The sequence below is a fragment of the Dermochelys coriacea genome, chromosome 5, assembly GCF_009764565.3.
Source record: "Dermochelys coriacea isolate rDerCor1 chromosome 5, rDerCor1.pri.v4, whole genome shotgun sequence".
Taxonomy (NCBI): domain Eukaryota; kingdom Metazoa; phylum Chordata; order Testudines; family Dermochelyidae; genus Dermochelys; species Dermochelys coriacea.
The window spans coordinates 105,545,505-105,568,620 of record NC_050072.1 but is presented as its reverse complement, the minus strand read 5'-3'; the positions used below and the strand labels follow the sequence as shown (position 1 = coordinate 105,568,620).

The following is a 23,116-nucleotide window of genomic DNA, read 5'->3' as shown; positions in this document are numbered from 1 at the left end:
TGTGGATAATGTTAGGTGCATATCAGAAACACATCATTACTGCAAAACTGTATTTGCTCATTGACCTGAAGTCAATTGTCCCAGACATTCAGAAAGAAAGACAAGGGAAGTGGTTAACTAGGCTGTAACTTTATTAACTTAAATGCATGAGAGATCTATCCAACAATAAAATTTTCCAGAGCAAGTCAGCCTTCCTTCCATAATCTCTTCCACCTGGCAGAGGGCTACCATCAGCTCCCCATTCCTCCACCCTGATAACGTTGTCTTAGCACCATTGCTGGGACCCTACCATCCTCCCTTCATATGAAAGCTAAAAGGCAGGGGAAATGGGGTTGTCTCGTCACAGGAGCCACAGCCCTTTGCCCCAGCTTCTTTAGGGGATGCCTTTCCCTAAATTCTGGTATATCAGGGAATCAGGCCCCCTACTGAATGAGTATTTGCACTGGATACCTGCAAAATTGAGATGACATGAACTTTATGTCCTAGCCAATCATTGGGTTGTTGTGGGGAAGGTTAAAAGAAAAACATCCAGCCCAGGCCAATATGCCAGTGAAAGAAAAATTCTTTTCCATTCCCCAAGAGGTGGCTCGCACAATACCCACAGAGGCCCCTCAAAACACCCAACCATACTCTTATTCTAGTGGTGAAAAGGTGGGAGCTGTTGCCCGCACAGACAAGATATGCTGGACTTTAACAATTAATTCGGTAGTTCTGTCATAGTAGAAAGGTCTTCTGGGTATTGACCAAGGTAATTAACATCCCCAATATATGTCTCAATTCTGATATATTAGTTGGTGTCTTCAATTCTCAAATTGCTTTTACTTTCTCAGGATTATGGCTGGTTCCATTTTTGTTTGTGTGTCCCCAAAACTCGATTTGTGTTATTTTTCAAGATGGACTAATTAGGTATAGGACTTCATTGAGGATTTTGTTATGTTCTTCCATTGAATCAGATATATCAGAATATCATATATGAAAACTACAACTCCATTTGTGTTTGTTAGCAGTTCTGCCATGTTTCTTTGGAACATTTCACGTGCCCCAAAAGGTAATCTTTGAAACCAAATTCTAAAGGAATCTGCTAGAATCATCTCAAGGCATCCAACTTGGAAAATACTGTAGCTTCTTTCACTTCGGAGAGGAAATCATCCCATACTGAAAGGATATATTTTTCTCTCACAACAGCTTCATTAAGTCTTTTAAGATCCACACAGATTCATATTTTTAATCATTTTTCTTTATTACTGGTACCATTTGGGCACACCACGCTGTTGGCTCAGAGATTTTCTCTATTAAACCAATCCACTCCATTCTCTAACTCAGTTTCCACTTTATGAAGTAATGAGATATAAATTCTGCAAGGTGTATGTACACTAGATCGTTCAGCATTGTCTCTTAAAGTTATTTGTACTGGATCTCCTTTCAAAACTCCAGTATCATCAAATATTCCATCGAGTTCTTCCACCTTTCTCACTAGGCCCATCATAGGTGCCAAGCTGCAGCTGAGAAGGCTGCTGTTCTGTGGTCCTTTGATCACATACACACTGAATACATAGCTTTTGACTTTGTAAATTTTTTCTGTGGTGAACTGGCCCATATAGATCAGAAAACCTCCAGAGCTAGTTGGAGCTGTATCAGGTGACCTCAGCTCTAGAAAGCATTGAAGGTGATTTTCAGTCCCTTCTAATCCCTTCAGCACCTAAGTCAGTTTTAAGTTAAGTCTTGCCATGAATATTCAATTTCACTCTCCAGGCAGACTCCACGTCATCACAAGTGATAGATCCCAGAAGAAATGGCTCTTCATTGTCTGTAATATGAGTCAATTCCCTGACCGCTTTGGTGCGGCAAATAGCAGCAGAATGTCCATATTTCGTGCAATTATTACACCATACACCTCTGACTGGACATGCATTATCTCTTGGGCTGTGTTCCCTGTAAGCTGCCTGCTTGGGCAGCTGCCCAGGAGAGATTCAAATGCTGTCCAGCTGATTAGCAGAGTCCGCACAGCCAGCAGCATGTGTTCAGGTGCCCTCCCCCCTCCCTTCATCCTGCAGCTGCTCTCGGACCCTCCTGTAGACTGTGCAGGAGTGGGGAGAAGGGTGCTGATTGTCAGGGTGTCCACCTCCCCCTGTGCCTGTATCCCATCTCCACAGAGCAGGGGAGAGGGGACACAGCCTGGCTCAAGAAGACTAGGAGCTGCTGCAGTGAATGGTGAGAGTGACTGAATGCCTTTCTTAAAGAGACAGTGCACTGTTTCTGAGCTTTCCCCAGCAGCCAGCTCTCACTCACATACACACACTCTCTCTCTCCCTCTCTCTCTCTTCTCCTCCCACCCTCTTCCTTCTGCTCATGTACCACAGAGCAGGGGAGGGGAGGGGAGACAACAGGGCTCAGGACAGAGCAGGAGAGCTTAAGGACAGCCTTAAAGAGACGGTGCACAACATCTCTCAGAAACTTCCCCAGCAGCCAGCACACACAGAGTCAGTCTCTCTCTCTCACACACACACACACACACACACACACAGTCACATTCACCTCGCAACACATACCTGTATTATTGTTGTTACTTCTTGGTACTTCCTGCAATGCACATATATTCTCTGTAATTTTATTCTTTCGAAGTGTGTTACTTTAGTGTTTTGACTGGTCTATGCATTTCATGATTTTTATTTCTCTTACACTTGAATTTAATTCTTTGAGTAGTGAGTTCTAAAATACCTAACCTGTCCTGGCTGGAGCAAGTAGCCCTATGATAACTTTTTAAACATATATATTATATCTAGGTTTTTTGTTTCTACTGGTGGCGCACATCTGCACTGTGCACATAACAAAATTTATTCCACACATGGATGGAAAAATTTAGAGGGAACATTGCCCTTGGAATATGACTTTTTCCTATACCATCTGCATGTAGGCTGGAATTTGTCCCTTTTAGCCTAGGAATTCTCTCTCCTTGCCTCAGGGGTTTTGTAGTAATGATTTTTAACACTCAAGTGTCTGTTTATAGTTTCTAAGCTAGTGTCAGGTTTTACAAGCTTGTTAAGTTGCTCTAGGTTCTGCAGTTTCATCAGCTCAGGCTGCTTTGCTCTGTATAGCTGTGGCTAAGGTTAAATCTCTTTACAACGGTGGTTGCTGTGAAAATGTTTTATCTGTTAACCCAACAATCAGCCTGTCTCCGATATACTCATGTTTTGCATTCCCAAAAATCACAGTTTTCAGCCAATGTATGCAGAGCTCTTATAACACATTCACCATTTGCCCCTGGTTCTTGAATTCTCTGGTGTAAACATGCTCTTTCATAAACCACATTTCTCTCAGGTATAAAGTAAGCATCAAACATAGCCAGAATCCTTTCATAGTAATCTTTTTGACTATCTGCAGTACAGTCAAAGGATTTAAAGACAGCTCCGCTTGCTTCCTCATAGCATAAAGAAGATACCTGTATATTTCCACTTTCTTTATGGTGCTTGGTAGCAATGCAAAATCTTGCAAAATATTTTTTTCAATCTATCCATTCTGAAGGCTTGTCAAAGCTGACGTTCTCTGGGGCACTGAAAAACAGCATTTTGATGACATCCTGCAATTTTTATTGCTTTGTTCCTTCTGTTTCTGTTCTCTAGGTTACTCCTCACACCATACCACATACTTCTGTCCAAGACATGGACTAGTCCCCAGATGTTTTAATCACAAGATCCTTTAATGATTTGTAAAGTCTGGTATATATTCATTTAAATAAAGTATTTTATACACACTGCCACCAAATATAAAATATAATTGTGTAAAAATATAATTTGGAAGGCCAAAAAAGAATGTGAAGTACAGCTAGCCAAAGACACAAAATAATAGCAAAAAAAAAAAAAAATTTAAGGACATCGGAAGCAGGAAGCCTGCTAAACAACCAGTGGGGCCACTGGACAATTGAGATGTTAAAGGATAAGGCTATTGCAGAGAAATTAAATGAATTCTTTGCATCAGTCTTCCTAGTTGACGATGTGAGGAATATTCCCAAACCTAAGCTATTCTTTTTAGGTGACAAATCTGAGAAACTGTCCCAGATTGAGGTGTCATTAGAGGAGGTTTTGGAATAAATTGATAAACTAAACAGTCAACAGACCAGATCGTATTCACCCAAGAGTCGAAGAAATTCAGATGTGAAATTACAGGACTAACAACTAGTCTGTAACCTATCATTTAAATCAGTTTCTGTACCAAATGACTGGAGGATAGCTAATGTGACGCCAATTTTTTAAAAAGGGCTCCAGAGAGGACCCTGGCAATTACAGACCGTACACGCCTGACTTCAGTACCGGGCAAACTACAGTAAAGAACAAAATTGTCAAATAGATGAACATAATTTGTTGGGGAATAGTCAACATGGTTTTTATAAAGGGAAATCATGCCTCACCCATCTACTAGAATTCTTTGAGGGGGTCAACAAGCATGTGGACAAGGGGGATCCAGTGGATATAGTGTATTTAGATTTTCAGAAAGCCTTTGATGAGGTCCCTCACCAAAGGCTCTTAAGCAAAGTAAGCTATTGTGGGATAAGAGGGAAGGTTCTCTCATGGATTGGTAACTGGTTAAAAGATAGGAAACAAAAGGGTAGGAATAAATAGTCAGTTTTCAGAATGGAGTGAAGTAAATTGTGGTGTCCCCCAGGAATCTGTACTGGGCCCAGTCCTATTCAACATATTCATAAATGATCTGGAAAAAGGGGTAAACAGTGAGGTGGCAAAATTTGAAGATGATCCAAAACTACTCAAGATAGTTAAATCCAAGGCAGACTGCGAAGAGATACAAAAGGATCTCTCAAAATTGGGTGACTGGGCAACAAAATGGCACATGAAATTCATTGTTGATAAATGCAAAGTAATCCACGTTGGAAAACAGAATCCCAACTATACATATAAAATGATGGCGTCTAAATTAGCTGTTACCACTAAAGAAAGATCTTGGAGTCATTGTGGATAGTCCTCTAAAAACATCCACTCAATGTGCAGTGGCGGTCAAAAAAGCAAACAGAATGTTGGGAATCATTAAGAAAAGGATAAACAAGACAGATAATATCATATTGCCTGTATATAAATCCATGGTACATCCGCATCTTTAATACTGCGTGCAGATGTGGTTGCCCCATCTCAAAAAAGATATATTGGAATTGGAAAAGGTTCAGAAAAGGGCAACAAAAATTATTAGGGGTATGGAATGGCTTCCATATGAGCAGAGATTAATAAAACTGGGACTTTTCAGCTTGGAAAAAAAGACGGCTAAGGGGACATATGATTGAGGTCTATAAAATCATGACTGGTGTAGAGAAAGTAGATAAGGAAGTGTTGTTTACTCCTTCTCATAACATAAGGATTAGAGGCCACTATATGAGATTAATAGGCAGCAGGTTTAAAACAAACAAAAGGAAGTATTTTTTCACACAACGCACAATCAACTTATGGAACTCTTTGCCAGAGGATGTTGTGAAGGCCAAGCATTCAAAAAAAGAACTAGATAAATTCATGGAGGATAGGTCCATCAATAGCTATTAGCCAGCATGGGCAGGGATGTCCCTAGCTTCTGTTTGCCAGAAGCTGGGAATGGGCAACAGGGGATGGATCACTTGATTACCTGTTCTGTTTATTCCCTCTGGGGCACCTGACATTGGCTACTCTTAGAAGACAGGATACTGGGCTACATGGACCTTTGGTCTGACCCAGTATGACCGTTCTTGTGTTCTTAACAGCATAATACAGTTAAACATTCCTTTACTAAACCAATGACCCAAAGTGCACTGTTGCCACAGAGACAACAAATATGTGTATATTGCAGGTGCCCAGAAGGTAGGGAACTGGACACTTAAATGTAACCCAATGGAGTGTGTAAATTGCTAGCTTCCACAGGGAAAGAATAGGGCTCGCAGAGCCTGGAGTGAAGTGCCTGTGGTCCTAGTAAATGGGGACCCTGGTAACCCTGGTGGTGTACAAACAGAGCTCCCTCCCACTGTAAACAGGTGGCAGTAATTCACCCAGGATAACCGGGGTAACCCTGAAAATGTTTCAGAGTGTCCCCTTCTAGATTGTTTTTCTTTTATATGAGTGAATTTATAACTTTGCCCTCTGCCCACACAACCCTCTGCCCAATACAAGTCTGAATTCTACTTTGCAATAAACAATTATAATATTTCTGCTATGCCTGTTTGTTAAGACTTAAGTCATCCCCTTACGGAAGAGAAAAATACCTTGTGTGTTATGTAATCCAAGATCTGGCTCATTCATCTCAGCCTGGAGTCCAGGATCTAGTGTTGGGAATATTCAGTCTTTCAAAGAAAGCTGGGAAAGTATCTGAGGAAGCTCTCAAATTAAAGGTATATAGATTTTTTTCAAAATGAACTAAAAATGCATTGATAGCCAGTGCAATATCATATGGTAAAACTGAGACTTTATGTGTAAGAGGCAATCCATAGTTGTGCCACTGTGTTTAGGAGCCAGGGACACCAGGTGCCTGGCTCCTGAGGTAGTCTCTCCCTTTTGTAGAATGCCTAATAATGGAGTAAGGATCACACTGCAACATTTAGAAGAACTGATTAATCAGGAAGCAAGACTGCATTGAGGGGGAAAAAAATAGAACAGAAATGGGGATAGACCACTGGAACCACAGCCCTCAGCTTTCTGTAAATTACCTTTGCGTGCAGTCTACCATTCATGAGAGAGGAAGGCAAAAAATCTTGGGCTCTTTCACTTAATTTCTGGGTTTCTTAAGGGTCTGACATCAGATCTCCAGTCCCTGTTTAGTTTATAGTAATAGATGCTTTATAGAAATGCTTATGCATTTGCTTGTGACTCTTGGATTTTGTCAATTTTCTTTTCCCTGCTGTTCTCCCCAGAACCCATCAGGGAATACAAGGAGAAGGAACACCACTGCCTACCCAAGCCAACTGCAATGCTGACTAGGCCAAAAAAGAATATCACAATCCTCTCACAATCCCTTTTGTGTGCTCTTTTCAAATTCTGGACATGCTCCAGACACTGAAGTAAATTTTCCTGTGTTCCATTTGATCTTTAGCTCTAGGTTACATTATTTATTTAATAAGGACAGTTAGGTCAGAAGGCAGCATCTTCAGCAACTTTACCTTGCCTTGCATTACATCACACTCCTTTTCATCCATTTTTAGCTTTTCCACAGAATAAAATTAAATTTATCTATAAAGCAATGCAAATGTAGATGTCATCTATGTTTTTAAAATACATCTTCCCATTATTTTGGATGTTGATTAACAAGTCCTAATATTTTCTGCCATAAAATCAATTTGCTTTAAATTGAATACTTTTATTCAGCCCAACCATTAATGTTTGTAATTATATAACATAAAAGTTACTTTAATTTCTTCTTAACTTGAAGGCATGTCGCTTTCTAACTTATGTTAAAGGTTATAAAATGAAAATATTGATTTGGGGAAATAAAGTGTAATATACATTTTTACTTTCTGCGATGACACTTGTATTCTATTTTGCAGCATAATTAATGCCCTATATATTCAGCAATATTTAGGTTAAAAATTAGTGGTGCTATTTTTGTATAGATCAAACCTAGGCTCCTTAGCTTTCCATAATGCCTATGACATTTACTATATTCCTGTTCTAGCTTTTATTAAACAAAGGCACCAAGATGAGTCTGCAGAAACCTTAGTCAGCATCCATTAGGGTTCGGTCTGGAGAAAGATTTAGAGGTATGTTGTTAGAGTATGTTATTTAACACATTCTAACTAATACTTTCTAAAATTGTAGTGTAGTGGAATACTAGCAGGCTTCAGCCTGTCCAGTTTAGCACACATTAAAGATTACACTGCCTTGTCTACACTAGAATTTTAGAATATGTTAAAACGTGTTGAAGATAAGACCCTTAGAAAAAGTGAAAGTGCTAAAAGAAACTAGAGAAAAGTTATTTGATAATAGCAAAAAATCGGCTGGAAAATCTACTCTCCAAGACACTGTTTGTATAAAGTTTCTATATCCAAGTTTGCTCCAATTTGAAAATTCTGATTAAAAAGAAAAAGTGAGGAGAAATCCCATCAGAGAGTTAGTTTACTCAGAGGAACAGTGACATGTAGGGCAGTAAACATTCACTAATTGAACGAAAATCATCCCAGAAGTCAGAGCAGAGGGCAAAGATGGTTCCACAAACTGCTCTGGCCACTGCTTAACCACTGGTAGCTCCTGCTGTAGCAATCATGAGGTGCATGTGATAGTGAGGTATATCTACGCTGCATGCTGCCCTTGAAAAACTGGCCTGTTTCACTTCCATAGCATGGAAATCATTTACTTTCCCCTACATTATCTGTAAACCCAATGACAGCTGTCAGACTGCAGCTGCAAACAAGGAGCCAATGGCAGCAAAGCAACCAGCTAAGCCATGCTGCCAATACCACGTAATGGACAGATGTATCAACATCACTGAGATTTAGGCCAAATTTTCCAACAGATCTTTAGTCTGTGTCCCCCAAGAAGGAAACTTGCAGTATATTTTACCTCTCCTCAAAGCCACAGCTCTATGATGGCAAGTCCCTCATTTTCATGCACAAAGATACGAGCTGTAGTTTCAAATACAGAGGTTTTAAAAATATAGCAGTTTAGTTAGGAAAACATGCTTCCCATGAATTTTGAGCTGACCACTTGCAGTATTCTACAAACTAACAATGTACAACCAGACATGCTGTAAAAACCAGAAGTCATCAATCAGGCAGCAGTGGAGACAAATCTCCTCCCCACCCCCACCCCCAGCAATACTGTACTGCCTCAGGGCTTTAGCCCTGGGGCTCATGGCTTCAGCCATGGGGTGGATGGGGCTGCAGCCGCGGGAGGGGGGTGTCAGTGTTCGGGGTGGGGAGGAGTGCAGCTGGGGACTTCTAACCCTTGGGAGCAAGACCGGGGGGAGCACTGGGGCTTGGGCTTCAGTCCCATGGGGGGTGCCCAGGCTCAGGGATTCAGCCCCATGGATCCGTTCCAGCTTCAACCCCACGGGGGTCACCGGGACTTTAGCTATAAGGAGAGCACTGTTTTCAGCCCCAGTGCTCCCCCTGTAACTCAAGTCCTGATCCCCAGTACCTCCCGTGGGGCAGAAGCTGGGAACGGAGCCATGGGGCTGAAGCCCCAAGCCCCAGCACTCCCCCCAGATCTAAAAGCTCTGAGCTCTCGTGCTCCCAGGGGACAGAAGCCCTGAGGCCCCCGCCGGGAGCCCTGACCCCTGCAGCTGTAGCACCAATTCCCCTGTGGCTGAAGTACCTACAGTCTTGTTCAGAGTTATGGACCATTTTAGAGTTATGGACAACCTCCATTCCCGAGGTGTTCATAACTCTGAGATTCTACTGTACTGAGGAACCCAGAGATCTTCAGCAACAAACAAAAGAAGAGGCAAACAAGTGCAAAATTCAAAACAGTTTCTGAGAACATGAGACTGGTGCATCCTTTCATTTCCATGTACTGAACTGGCTTCCACACTTGCTTACCTCTCCTTTGTCCCAGACACCACAGGCAGAAAACCAAGACATCAGGAATGCAGTTTAACTAGGCTGCAACTCAAATAAGGTAAGACAGCTCAGGCAGTTAGAATAAACAGATGGGGTTTTGCACTGAAAAGTACAAAGTTATTACATGAAAAAGGAAAAAAATAGCAGAGAAGTTCAGCTTGTAAGATAAGTTTTATTTTTAAAATGCCAAAACTAACAGAGACCATTAAATATTTTTATAGGAATGGTGGGTGACAGTGTAAGAAGCTAGGCAGATTTTTGCAATTTAAGGTTAATTTTTCTTTATGTTTTGGGATGTAATTATATGCACTAACACCCAAAGAAATGAGCTTTAATTGATCCAGATATTATAGCCAAAGAATGTACTTTCGTAATATATATTGAATATTACTAGTACCATTTTTTTACCTTAACTTGTAGTGCTACTGTAACTCTAAAACTGATTATTTTGGAGGCACTATGTTTGTTCAGAACCTTGCATTAAATTTTTCCATAGCCCACTGATCAGCGAACATGATTGCTCAGGGGACTGGTAATTAGTATTAGAGGCTAGTTCATCATTTCCAATGTAGTCATGCTTAGAGAGGGAGAGTTGTTCACACATGAGGTGTGTCTAGAGGCCTATGTAAAATGAGAGGGGGATTTCATTACTTCTCCAAACAACCAAAGAGCCACCACCAACTGGTCCATATTATTAGGATTATCAACAGAATAGCCAAAGAATGACTTTTCATGGAGACTGGAAAACCTCTTGCCCCTCAAGCTCAGCACTGAGGTCTGTTTCAGGATGGAGAGAAAACTTCAATTGCTACTGTCTGCGCTGTATCTGTTTTATGGATAAAATAAGGACTTCACTCTTCAGTACTGCCAATACAGCATTTTCATGGGCATTACATTTTGACAAGTATATGGAGGAGGAAAACAGCTGGCTGAAATTGTGGAGTTTTAGACTCTACTCATAAATTCTAGACTCTAGGAACTGTCATAAATGGCAGTGTAGTTAATAGCTGCTGAATCATAAACAAATAGGGAGCCCAGTCCTTAATCTTCTAGAAAGTAAAGGTTTCCACATAGTTGTCTTAACCTTGCTATAAAATGTATTCTTGAAACGGTTCAGAATTCTACACATTGCGCAACTAACAAAATTTCAGTGTTAACACTTTATTTTCAATTCAGAACCCATACCTTTAGTAACCTTTATGGAAACTCAGAAGCCAACTACTGTGTGCATGTAACTATCAGCTGATCAAAAGCTTGCTTTTCCAAGTCGCAGATGATTTGTCCTTAAGGCCAGTGTACAGAATTTTCATTCCTTTGCCTGCAGCTTGCCTGTGCTTAGCATAAGCATCATTCTGTGCTTGTCAGTATTGTTACCTTTTCTGTTTTTACAAGAATTAAGTTCAGCATGAAAAATTTAAAAGGAGAAAGTTTTGACATCCCAAAAAAGTAGATCAGTCCTCAGGAGAGTATTCCATAGGGTTGGGAAAGTCCCAGAGAAGGAATTCAAAGCAATGTTAGCTGTTTACGCAGTATGCAACACTAAAAAAAAGATTTAAGTATGTATGGGGCTTCTGTATGGGATCTGCATCACCATCATATATTTTGCACCACCCACTCAAATTAATTATATGGGCACTAGCATGAAAGAATCTTTATAAAACTATATCGCAAAGGCTGAAAGGTATTATATAAACTACAATAAATGAACTTGCTGAAGTTATCCATGATAAGAAGAACAAAGTCATATGTAAACTACTCAGGCCCCAATACTTAATTCTATACTAAACTAAGAGGAGACTGCTGTTTTAGCAGTGTATTTTGAGGAAAGTTTTTTAAAAACAGCAAATTCCAAAGATTATGCAGTTCCTAACAAAAACAAATGATGAACTTAACTTCACTTGTGATTTGGCAGAACCCAAAAAGAGTCCGTATAAGATATTTATTATATTAAACAACTTTAGCCAGCAGTTTGTTTGGCACTCTCACCAAAAAAGCCATGAGCTGAATGAGCAACATAGACTGCACTACCCGTTTAAGTCACTCTAAGCCAGAGAAGAGGGATATCAGCGAAGTACTTTTGTATTACAAGTTTTAACCCAGATCCTAATAATAATAATTGGGCAATCTTATGTACTGGTAATAATAAACCTACAAATGCAGGTTAAACATTTTGTAGGAATCCAGGACACTTTGGTAAGTCCCTATGTAGGAAATGAGAAAATAGAATACCTTGCATGGATGGTTTTTATGCAATTAAAAATGTTAAAATAGTCTTAACATTAAATATCTTTATAGTGAATTTTCATTTATTCGACAGTGTTCTTCATTACTTCCATTTTACAAATTATACCCAAGTAATTAACAAAATGGAGGGATGTCACTGATTTAATTTTTGTGATGTGTGATAAGTACTTTATTTAGCACTGAAAGTTATACAAGTGTAGGCGGTCATTACATTGGAAATTAAATTTGTATCGATTTAGTATTAAAACAAATGTCAACATATTGCATACCACCATCTGGTGACTATATATATATATGGATGGAAAATTGTTGATCTGTGCAGAGTGCCCAGATAATTGTAATGGTTTTAAATAAAAACTACAGAGAAGCTGTCCATCAGGTTTAAGCATAACACAGTTTTTAAAAATAGAACAATTTATAGTAATAATGCAAACAAACAGATGAAACAAAGAATGATCAAATTTTCAAAATGTGCTTTACTACATAAAAAATGTAACAACTAAATGACAATATAGGCATCAGGCTGATGTGAAACAGCCTTTTGTATTCACCCAATTATTCTTATCTTTGTAACAAGAAACTGGATATAAACAGTATGGTTCCATGGTTACTAAAGCAGATATTTCCACAGATAGTGGAAAATGCCATTAGATTCAAGCTAATTCAATGTGACATTTTACCAAGCTACTGCACTGTAATACTAGTTTATGTGATGATGGAGGGTTGGGGGAATAAAACAGCTGAGGATTTCCTTGGTATGATTAGCATTAAAAAATTCCAAAGCTTTAAGCCAGTAAAAATTTATTAAATTAACTTTAAAGTCATTGGTTGATTATTAGCTTAGTTCATCGTCCTCCACATTTTATCAAAGCAGTTGATTCAGCCTAATTCTAAATCACTGGCCCAATCCCCCCTCCCAACCTCTCTCTGTCCACTGAGCAATATGAACCGTTTGCTATGCTATTCCTTTAGAAAATCAATATCACCCATCCTACTGCTTTGAGCCCAAGCACCTCATTGTCTCTTGATTCACCTACAAAGAGACATCCTTTCATTTCATGTATCTTTTCCCATCAATCCCAATATTGTCCTCAACAAAATCTGATCCATGAGCAAAAGCCTACCTCGCTAGCCTACCTGGACTCCCTTCCAACCTCAAGTTTTGTCTTCTGACTCCTTATAATCACTGTGCTTAAAAAGCACTACACTTTCTGTAACTTGCCAGGTCTTTTTCAAAACTGCTATTAGCTCTTTAAACAAAAATACCTTATTTGATCATTTCTTGCTCATCAAAAGATATCCAGTTTCCAAACTCAATTCCTCAGCAAAGTTTGGGAGAAGGTGACCTTCTTTCACCATTCCAGCCACCTTCTCTAGCACAACATGTCTGACTGACTTCAAACTGGGCGTTGACCCTTTCATATTGAGACTGCCCTTCTCCAGATACATTAGTAAACCAACACTTTTGCTTATGATGGTTCCCTTCCCACTTGATGGCTGTGACTTTTGGTGTTAGTTATCACACACCTTCCTAAAAATTCTAACAAGAAACCAGTATGTCTAATAATCTCTTTCTCTAATTTGAATTCAACCATTTCCTTCATTCATGAAAGATGTACATGTTACTTCCACTCTACATGCTAAAGAGTGTCTCAGGGCTCTATCCTTCTTCGCTCTATTGGCTCCCACGTACATTTTTTTGCTAGCTATAAAAGTTGACTAATGAACAGATGCCACATCTGTCTTTTCTCCATTTGACACGTCATTGCTATCAGTTGTGTATATCAATTCTGTATGGATGACTCCCAGCTCCTACCCATGTCACCTTTCTGTCTCTCAGTTACCCCATGTGTAAAATAGGAATAACGTTACTTACCTCCTTTGTGAAGTCCTTTGAGATCTACTGATGAAAAGCACTACGTAAAAGAGAGGTTTTATGATGATGATGATGAGGAGGAGGATTCCCCGCTTTCTTGCCTTGACTTTGTCAGCTGCCGGTTACACCAAAGCATCCTATTCCTGAAGGACTGAAATGTCCTTCAGGGACTTTTACTCTCTTTCTGAGACATGCCCACATCTGCTCCTCTATGCCTAACTCTGTCATCTTTCTCCTTAACTCAGACAACTTTGCTCCCTAGGCCAGAAATCTTAGGCATCATCTTGAATGAGCTTTCTCTCTCCTACTTCTTCTTTGTAAGAATCACCAATTCCAGAACGATGATCTGAACAATGCTTCCCCCGAAATCGATACCTTAAATCTGAAGCCTTCCCTAATCCACAAGGGCAGAGGAGCTTCCCTCACCTTATCACCCTAACAGGGGCTGGCCAGCAATTGTCTGGGACACCTGCAATCACTTGGGTTGCAATCACAGTTCCTATTAGAAGATGCTGATTCTAGCTGTGTGAGAAGAGGGGCAGCAGGAAAAAGTGTGTGGCTCCAGCCACAACCCAGTCCCTCTGCACCCTCCTCTTGTGTGCATAGCAGAATCTCATGCTATCTTCAGAGGATCAGAACACTTGCAATCAGAATACTCTCTTGCTCCAGAAAGAAGAGCTGCCCAATATCTCCAAGTTCTTGGTCATCTTTATTGGCTTTTAGTCATCTAAGAATCCAATTCAAATTCTTTCTTTCAGACTTCCCTGTGGACTTGCTTCATTCAATTCCTCTGACCTCCCATGCATTTACTCCTGAGCTAAGACTCATTCACCCTGCTCCTCCAATCCTGGCTTCCTATGTTCCCTCCATTCAGCTCTCTGGTCTATTTTCCCTGCTCTCTCAAAGTTATGGAGTCACTTTCCCTTTCTGACGCTTACTCTTCTCTTTATCTTATGACTGAGCCTCTCTCCAGAGTATTTTGTGATATATAGAACAAATCATATAGTAATGTATTATCCTGCCATTCCCAGTTCATTCACAGGAGTTACAGTGTGAAGACCAGTAGGACTGCCACTGAAAATGCCTTGCTACAAATTGAGGACCCATTCATTCTGTATTTATCTAAGTACATTGTCATGTTAGTTTATGCCATGTTCTTTTTAACAGAAAATAAAGGATTTAACTCCATATATGACAAAAATTCCAAATCCCAATAGTCAAACACAAACAGACAAAATGAGTACAATTCCAAAAATAGTCCTGTCTAAACAACAATCTTAAATATACCTTACACACAGGCTTTTCTCTAACAAATAAAAATGAAAGTAGTCTTGCTACAACAGAATTCAAAATATCCAAACTGCCATGAAAATAATTGCTTTGCTCCTGTTTAATCAACACTTTCATGTATCCTTCACTAATATTCTTCAGTGAGATTTATATCATTTTAGTCCTTCCAGATCTGAGAAGTATCTACCTTCACCACTATTTTACATGAGTCAGATAACAGCAGCAAGAATAAACTGATTTCAGATACTTAATGTGCCTAGAATGTTTTCCAAAATTTAAAGGCCCTATTCAAATTTTTTGGATTTATGAACATATATTATACCTTGGAGCATCATATGCATCTTCTACATGGCTCCAATCTTCATATGCTGTTCAGTATTCTGCCTTTATACTAGTCTAGTAACTGGCATCCCAAGCTGTCACACTGGCATGTGTGTAAAAAAGCCAAAAATGGCAGAGAATTTAAAAACTGGACAGTGACAGACAATGAATACCAGTGATGATTGAACCTGGTGATTTTCTGAACAAAAAGAGCTCTAAACCATGCAGGTAACTGTTTCCATTGCTTCACACTGATTCAGCAGACATTCTAAGCTTCAGAGTGATGTTTGGGTTTAGTGTGTGTTGATTGTGCAGTTGTGTGGGTGGTACTGTTGATCTGTTTGGGGCAGGGTTGTGTTAGAAGATTAGTGCAAGTAGCAAACGAGGAGTGTACGCTGCAGTGAGGAGGCTGTTTGTGTTTGGGGTTATTGTGCATGCTGGTTGTGTTGTGCTGGGAGAGTTGTATGGATTTGTGCAGGTGGCAAACAGGGCAGTGCTGCAGTAGGAGCTATGTATGTTTGGGGTTCTGTATGCTGCTTGTGTTTTTGTATGTTGATTTGTGCAGGTGGCAATTAGGTGCACAAGTGTGGCAGCTGGGCCAAGTAGTCCACCCTCTGTGCAGTATCCCTCATACAACCAATTAAACTGTTGCATACAAAGTATGAGTGATTGCTTGAGTTACCTCTGATATCACAATGGCTTAGGACTCATGGCACTGTACAGATACATGCATTTCTGCAGCTGTACACCATACAAGGGTAATTTGTGAAGTCAAAATGTTCTGAAACTTAAAAACTGGACCAGAACAGACCATGAAGCCCAGTGATTGAACTTGGTGATATTCTGAACAAAAAGAATTCTCAACCATGCGTGTAGCTGTTTCCATCACATCATACTAACTCAAGAGATGGTTTAGGCTTCAGAGTGACACACAGAATCACATTATACAGATGCTAATGTCTGCTCTGTAGGAATGTTTTCCAAAACTTGGGTTTAGCTCCAAGTGCAGTTCAATACTTAGGCCATAAGCAAAAGTTCTCAATTTATTAGTCTAGACACAAATTCTCCCAGCATACCATCCTGTGGATCAGCTTTATCCTGTGACCTAAAAATATTAACCACATGGGGTGGGGGGGCGGGAGGGGAAGAGATAAAAACACCTTACAACAGCCAGCAGAAAAGGCCTTTTGTAATGTGAACAAGTATCCAACACAAACTGTTGTGAACTCCAAGTCACCAAGCCACTCCCTTAAATATATGGGCTAAGTAAACCATTAATCATTCAAACAACTTTGCTAGGTAACTAAGAATGTTCTATAAGGAAATCAAAGAATATAAAGCACCATTTAAATAATTGTCATGAATATAAATTTATAGTAAAATAACTATTTTATAGAATTCCACATTTTTTCAGAAAAGACTGCAAAGGAAAACTTATGGTAATAAAAATGACAACTACTAGCAAAAAAAAAAATCTATTACAATAATAAATCGTACCCTCAAATCTAGTAACTGTCCCCTCACTGTTTCTTTTTCTCTTTCCCCCAGCTCCTGCACTGTTTCCCATGTTTTCTTTAATTTTCCATTCTTTCCCCGTTCCCCTTCAAATTATTTTCTGCGTTAGACAATTTTCAGGCATTACAGATCCTAAAGCAAAAAAATAACTCCATAAAGAAATATTATACATTTAAACACTCACACACATATTCATTTTGGCCCTGATCTTGCAACTGACTAGATGCAGCACACACCTGTTCCTGCACAGAGCACCACTGGGCTACATGTGGGTATGTCAATTGCAGTTGTGGAATCAAGATATACAATTTACACAGACTCTTATTCACATAAATATTGAGAATTGAACTGTATAATGAATACGGTGCAGAATTTATCCACAGGATACTTTCAGAAATTAGCTCCACGTTCCCCAATTGCTGCCATTGTGGTCAACATATTTGAGGCATGCTAGTTCCATAATCTGTCAGTCTTGGCCCTTAAAAGAGATAGAAGGCTCTCGTCACAATTAAAAGCCAAGATACTTTATCTTAGTAAATTATTTTTCAATCTTAGATTCACCAAAGTAGCATTTGCTAGTGATCTCTGAATTAAGTGGTGGGCTGGAGGAGGAAATCCTTAGCAAAATTACCTGGACAGGATAAAGTATATTCTGATAATAACAGATTGTGCCACCCAATACCCAGAACTAGTAGTTCTATCCTTTATGGAGATAGACAAAGTGGCTTTGCCAGCATTATTCAGCCAGATGATGTTTCCCTGTGAGATTCTGACTGATCAGTGGGCAAACTTTATTCAGATCTGCATGAAGGACTGTGACAGAAATGTGGAGTTCAACAATTTCGGTCAGATTCTTATCACCCCCAGACTTAACAGCTCTTCAGAGGTTTAACAGAACCCTCAAAATTATGTTCAAAACTCTGAGCAGCCTTCAAAACCTCCAGTCAGAATGCAGAGAGAGAGAGAGAGAGAGAGAGAGAGAGAGAGAGAGAGAGAGGAGTGTCAGCCCAAGAGAGAAGATGGCTAGGAGCCAGTAACCTTTAAGTGGATACCCTTGAAGGACCTCAGGGAGGAATACAGTGGCCCTCTAAACTCTGACCCCTTCATTCTAGGCCCATCTGCTTCCTCCATTTCATGGCTTTCATTCTAAACCATTACACTAACACAGGCGTTTGTCAGTGTCATGATCTGTGCCTCCAGTTGCTCAGCAACCAAATGAGTCAACTGTCATTATAGTTCATTTTGTAGTACTTTTGATGCAGCTGAGCATCATCTAATTATGACTGTCAAAATGCCTTTAGCTTTTAATATTTACTGAACTCAACTGTACTTAAATTTAATGTAAATACATTTATAAAATTAACGTGGCTCTATTAAGTACTTATGCTCAAAGAATGATAAAGAAACTAAATATTTTTCTATTATTTATAAACGGTCTCCATTTACCATATAATAGCAATACACAATGTGTTTTAGAGGGGAGATTTTCAAAGTCACAAAGGGCAGTTAGGTACTCAACTCTCACTGAAAAAAAATCAATGGGAGTTGAGTGCCTAGCTCCCATTTCTTTTAAAATTTTATTTAGTTATTTGGAAGACTCAAAACCTATTTGTAGACTAGAGGGGCATTCAGCACAAATCTTAAAACTTGCTTTAAAATATTTTAAAACTCACTAATCAGAACTTTGCTAAACTCTTGCCAGAACATGTCCATGTTCTATTAGGATTAAGGATTAAGTAAGTGTCTTTGCTGGTTGGAATTTTTCAATATTAAGTGTTTTGCAAAACTGCTTTCTGAATTACTTTCATATTTCTTGGGATCGAACATAAAAACTTTGTGTTTAAAGGAGAGTTGCCTATTTAGGTAGTTTTTCATATATCCATCCATCAATGTTGTATCTGAAAAGTCCATCTTTCTTTTCTACAATGAAGTCATAGTATACTTGAATTTATTAAACCAATCATTTCAAACAAAATGTACTATTCAATGATGCAAAACTCAGAAATATTCTACGCAGATGATTTGAAGTTATGGTCCTGGTCCTCTTTACGTTCTCAGTAACAAGAGCTCCACTGTCTTGTATTTAAATGCAAAGCATTTAGACTAGAACTAGAATCTAGAAAACATTGCTTTTCCTACTGTGCTTTTGCAATATTTTTAGTATGTTGATCAGTTTGCCAGCTTATATATTTAAAATGTCACAGTTCTTTCTCCTAATCCAGAAGTGACTGAATGCATGGACATAATTTCAATAACACCATTAGTGAACATCACCTGCAAACATTCCATCATCATAACTGGATGACGAGAAATAAATCGGCACCTACATAGGGATGACATGCACTATGTACAGCTTTAGCATATGATAAAGCAACCAACATACCATAATATGAATTATTTCCACCACCTTTCTGGTCACCAGTATTTTCAACTAAAATCATGAGAATGAAAAATCTCTCTCTTTATACAAGCACGCACGCACACGCACCTAGTTGTCTCCTCACACTACCAAAAGACTATCCAGTTAACAGTCCAGGAGAGAGAATCTCTCTGGCTGTGGGCATCACAGTTAAGATGCACCTTGATCAATCAGTCTCCACTCATGTGGACTCTGCTGTGTAGAGGTGGATAATACAGACCTAATTCAATAAAACACTTAAGCAATCTCATTGACTTCAGAGGTCTGGTTATACATTTAAATGAACAACATGCTTACCTACTTTGCTGACACGGGCTTAAGACACTAAATCTGTCCCAATGATTTCAATGAGGCCCTAATAAGAGTTCTCTCAAATAGTATCCTGGGTTTCCTGATTCAAGTAATGCCTGTTATTTAACTATTGTTTTTTCTTTTGAGTCTCAGATTATTTTTCTTTTTAGCCATTTCCTTTAAAAGGAGAAGTTTATATTATTAAGGCCATTCTCCTTCAATCACAAGACTCAAATTTCATTACTTTCTGAGCTGCCCACCAGATTGCTCTTATCTTGTTGTTTAAATGGAATTCTACCACATCTTTCAAAATGACCTTTCATAAAAAAAAATTAAACTTGCCATGACTTCGGCTCTCCAAAGTGGAGATAATTAATACTGTAGAGATCCATATCTTCAGTGTGCCATGCAAATGTTGTTTTCCACATGCCAAAATAGAGATAGGGGGTATTTACACCCTCAATAGAAATTCCACAGTCTTCACCCACAACGTCCAATATTGTATTGAGATGGGCAATATTCCATTCATCAATATCCTGAAACAAAGACATAAAATACATTAATAAATACTAAAAATAATATGACTACCAAATGAAAACACAATCTGCTGAAATGATTCCAAAAGGTATTTTAATTGGAGAGGAATGAAAAATAACACAATCAATTATCAAGAAATTTCAATGGTACAATACATACACTTAATATTACTAATTAAGTGGTATAAACCTGATCTAATGCTGCAATATATTAATACGCAAGTACAATATTATAAGCACATAGGGGGCCTGCTGAAGTCAACTGAAAGACTCCTATTGAATATAATGGGCTTTGGATCAGGCCCTAAGATTGCAAGATCTTCAGAGCAGAGAAAACATTGTCCTAGAGATTTGTACAACATCTAATTCATTGGGACCCCGATCCTGACAGGGACTATAAGTGCAGCTACATTAAAAATAATAGCCAAAGAGAATAAAACTCTTTTGTAGGTATATACCTACAAGCTAGGACCCTGTTCAAAAAGATATGGATGCACATTTTATTCAGTTCCAAAGTAAAATCATGCAATATGAAAGTGTTTAACAAACAGTAACTTAAAACATACATTACTTTATTTACCTCTGAAAGTTTAACATTGCTCTGTAAAGGATGAAAAAAATAAAATCACTAAGTCACTTCAGAAACATTTTTAATTACAATAAAATATTGGACAATAAAATACTAAAGGGGAAATCTTCTGAAGAACTGCATGGAATTTCAGTCACTTTACCATCATTATAATCCATAGGAATTCTGTATTTAAAGTCTTACGTGTTGTTTTTGCTGTATTTTATATTTATCCATTAAGAGCAATTCTCATCTCAGATGCTAAGATACATCACTGTGTGTGATGTAAAATAACTAACTAAGATCAGAGCTATTCCCTAAAAGTAAAGAGAAGGAAATCACATTTTATTATAACAGCAATCAGGAGTACCAGTAAGGTAGAAATTACTAGATATATAGAGATACAGAACACCAGGACATTCAAGCAAAATAATTTAGGCCCCAACTCAAGAAAGCATCCCTATTTAGAACAGCACTTAAACATGCGTTTATCCTGACGATAACAGGACTTAAACACATGCTCACAGTTAAGCAACACCACGTTTTTAGTCTGAAGCTCTCACTCAAGTTTGGGGAAAGGAGTGCTGAAATACCAGCATCCCTACTGTGCCGAATTAAGGTTGTGATACATTGTCTGTGATGTCTGGTGGTCATGCAGTCGGTGAGGCAGCATCTCTGAGTAGAGGAGGAGAGGGTATGAATCATTAAGTATCTTCATTTTCATTCCCTTGCTTTGGAGGTTGTGTGTGACATGTGCAGCAACCTTAACTGATACACAAAGTAGTGATTCTGTGTATAAACTTCTGAGCTTCTTAGCTTTAGGAAGGATCTCTGACCATAATGGCTACTTTAATAAAGAACAACGTGGGCCACTAAGCTGGAGGTGCACATTCACAAAGATCCTGGTTTTTACGAAATGAGTTTATGCCAGCCAGAAAATTAAAAAAAAATTTAAAAAATAAATTACAGGACCAACCAGCAAATAAAACTCTCTCAGTTCAGGTTTGCAAGATTTTCTTCAAAACCACAAAGGCTTAAATAAAATTATTTTAAATAAAAGCCCAGATTCTGGTGTAGAAAGGTGACAAAAATATATGTGATGAAGAAACAGACAGTTATAAGGAGTATTGTCAATATTGCAAAAATTAACCTAGCTATAAACTTAAGAAATAGTTTTTCCCTTAGATGCTGCTAAAAAAAGTGCCAATTTCAAATTAGTAATTGTATGCAGAATATAAAAATCATGAGACTCAAATAAACTTAAAGGACCAAATGTAATTAATTTTTACTCAAATTAATTAACAGATTTACTTGAAAATCCCTAGAAAATAAAATCTTTGTTCACAGATTATATGCTGTAAATTTAGGGAAGATGCACTGTGTTCTTTCTAAGGAACAAAGACACTGAATATCTGCTTTAAGTGGAAAACTGAAAACAACCTTAATCATGGAGATTCCATTGTGCTTCCATAATGTTGTTCTCTTACAAATAACCAACAAAGCATTAAGATTTATTCTTTTTATAGCCCTATCTTAATTCCTCATACTATTCTGAGTCACCAATTTATCTGATACTAATTTACTGTATCTGTGGCTTTCTGGCACTTTCCTCGCCACTACCAATCGACACACTGCCAGGTTTCTTCCAAATACAAGGCCAAATTTCCATATGAACATAGAAAACCAATGAGTGCGGAATATACAAAATATACAACTCCTTCATCCTATATATGATCTATTTGCATTTATTCAAGATAAATTCATGCATAGCATGAAAGTTCTCAGCCAGGGAGGACATGTTGATAGAGTTTGGACAAAAACAATTTAGGTGGTTATTAGCTAATGATGATCTAAAAATATTTTGGCCAGTTTTAAATTATTTTTAATGCTCTTTGAATATACAAGAAAATCAGTTTTATTTCTGCAACTGTAATGTTGCAAGATGTTACTTTATAAAATGGAAAATACTGTTTTGGTATTCCAAACATTTCCAAGCAAAACATTCGCTCAGTATAATATGGAGTCAAGTCTCATTGACAACAATAGAAGGAGTACTGGTGGCACCTTAGAGACTAACAAATTTATTAGAGCATAAGCTTTCGTGAGCTACAGCTCACTCGAAAGCTTATGCTCTAATAAATTTGTTAGTCTCTAAGGTGCCACCAGTACTCCTTTTCTTTTTGCGAATACAGACTAACACGGCTGCTACTCTGAAACCATTGACAACAATGTAACTGTGTTTAATGCTCACAACTGCAACATTGACAGCAAAGAAAACAGGAGCTCTAAAAGTGTCACTCAGCTCCAACATCTCAACTCTTAATAAGAATACCTCTCAAAATTCAACTAGCTATTTTATATTTAATATCCAACATTAAATTAACAGTACCCAGGCTCATTCATATGTAATGTTTAGTAGACAGCCACTTGATTGTAGAAAGGCAGTTAGAATCCATTTAGTCGTCATCCTTAGCATGTGGAGAGAATACAATCAATAATTATTCTGGGCATTTGGGGAAAACTGAGAGTTAATATTTTTATT

At 38.5% G+C, this 23,116-nt stretch overlaps 1 protein-coding gene across 15 annotated transcripts in view; it reads right to left on the bottom strand.

Moving 5' to 3' along the window:
- Positions 1-23,116, bottom strand: part of KDM4C (lysine demethylase 4C) — a 461,886-nt gene that overhangs the window by 367,708 nt on the left and 71,062 nt on the right. For 10 of the 15 annotated variants that reach the window (XR_006281538.1, XR_006281539.1, XM_043514918.1 and 7 more), the window contains 2 exons: positions 20,587-20,607; positions 19,813-20,006 (listed from right to left, as the gene is read on the bottom strand). Coding sequence is in view for 13 of the 15 variants with exons in the window: in XM_043514918.1 (XP_043370853.1) it covers positions 19,813-20,006; positions 20,587-20,607 (215 nt within the window). In the remaining 2 variants the exon portion in view is untranslated. The remainder of the gene's footprint in view (positions 1-19,812; positions 20,007-20,586; positions 20,608-23,116) is intronic. The other 5 variants (XM_038401809.2, XM_038401813.2, XM_038401811.2 and 2 more) reach the window with 1 other exon arrangement.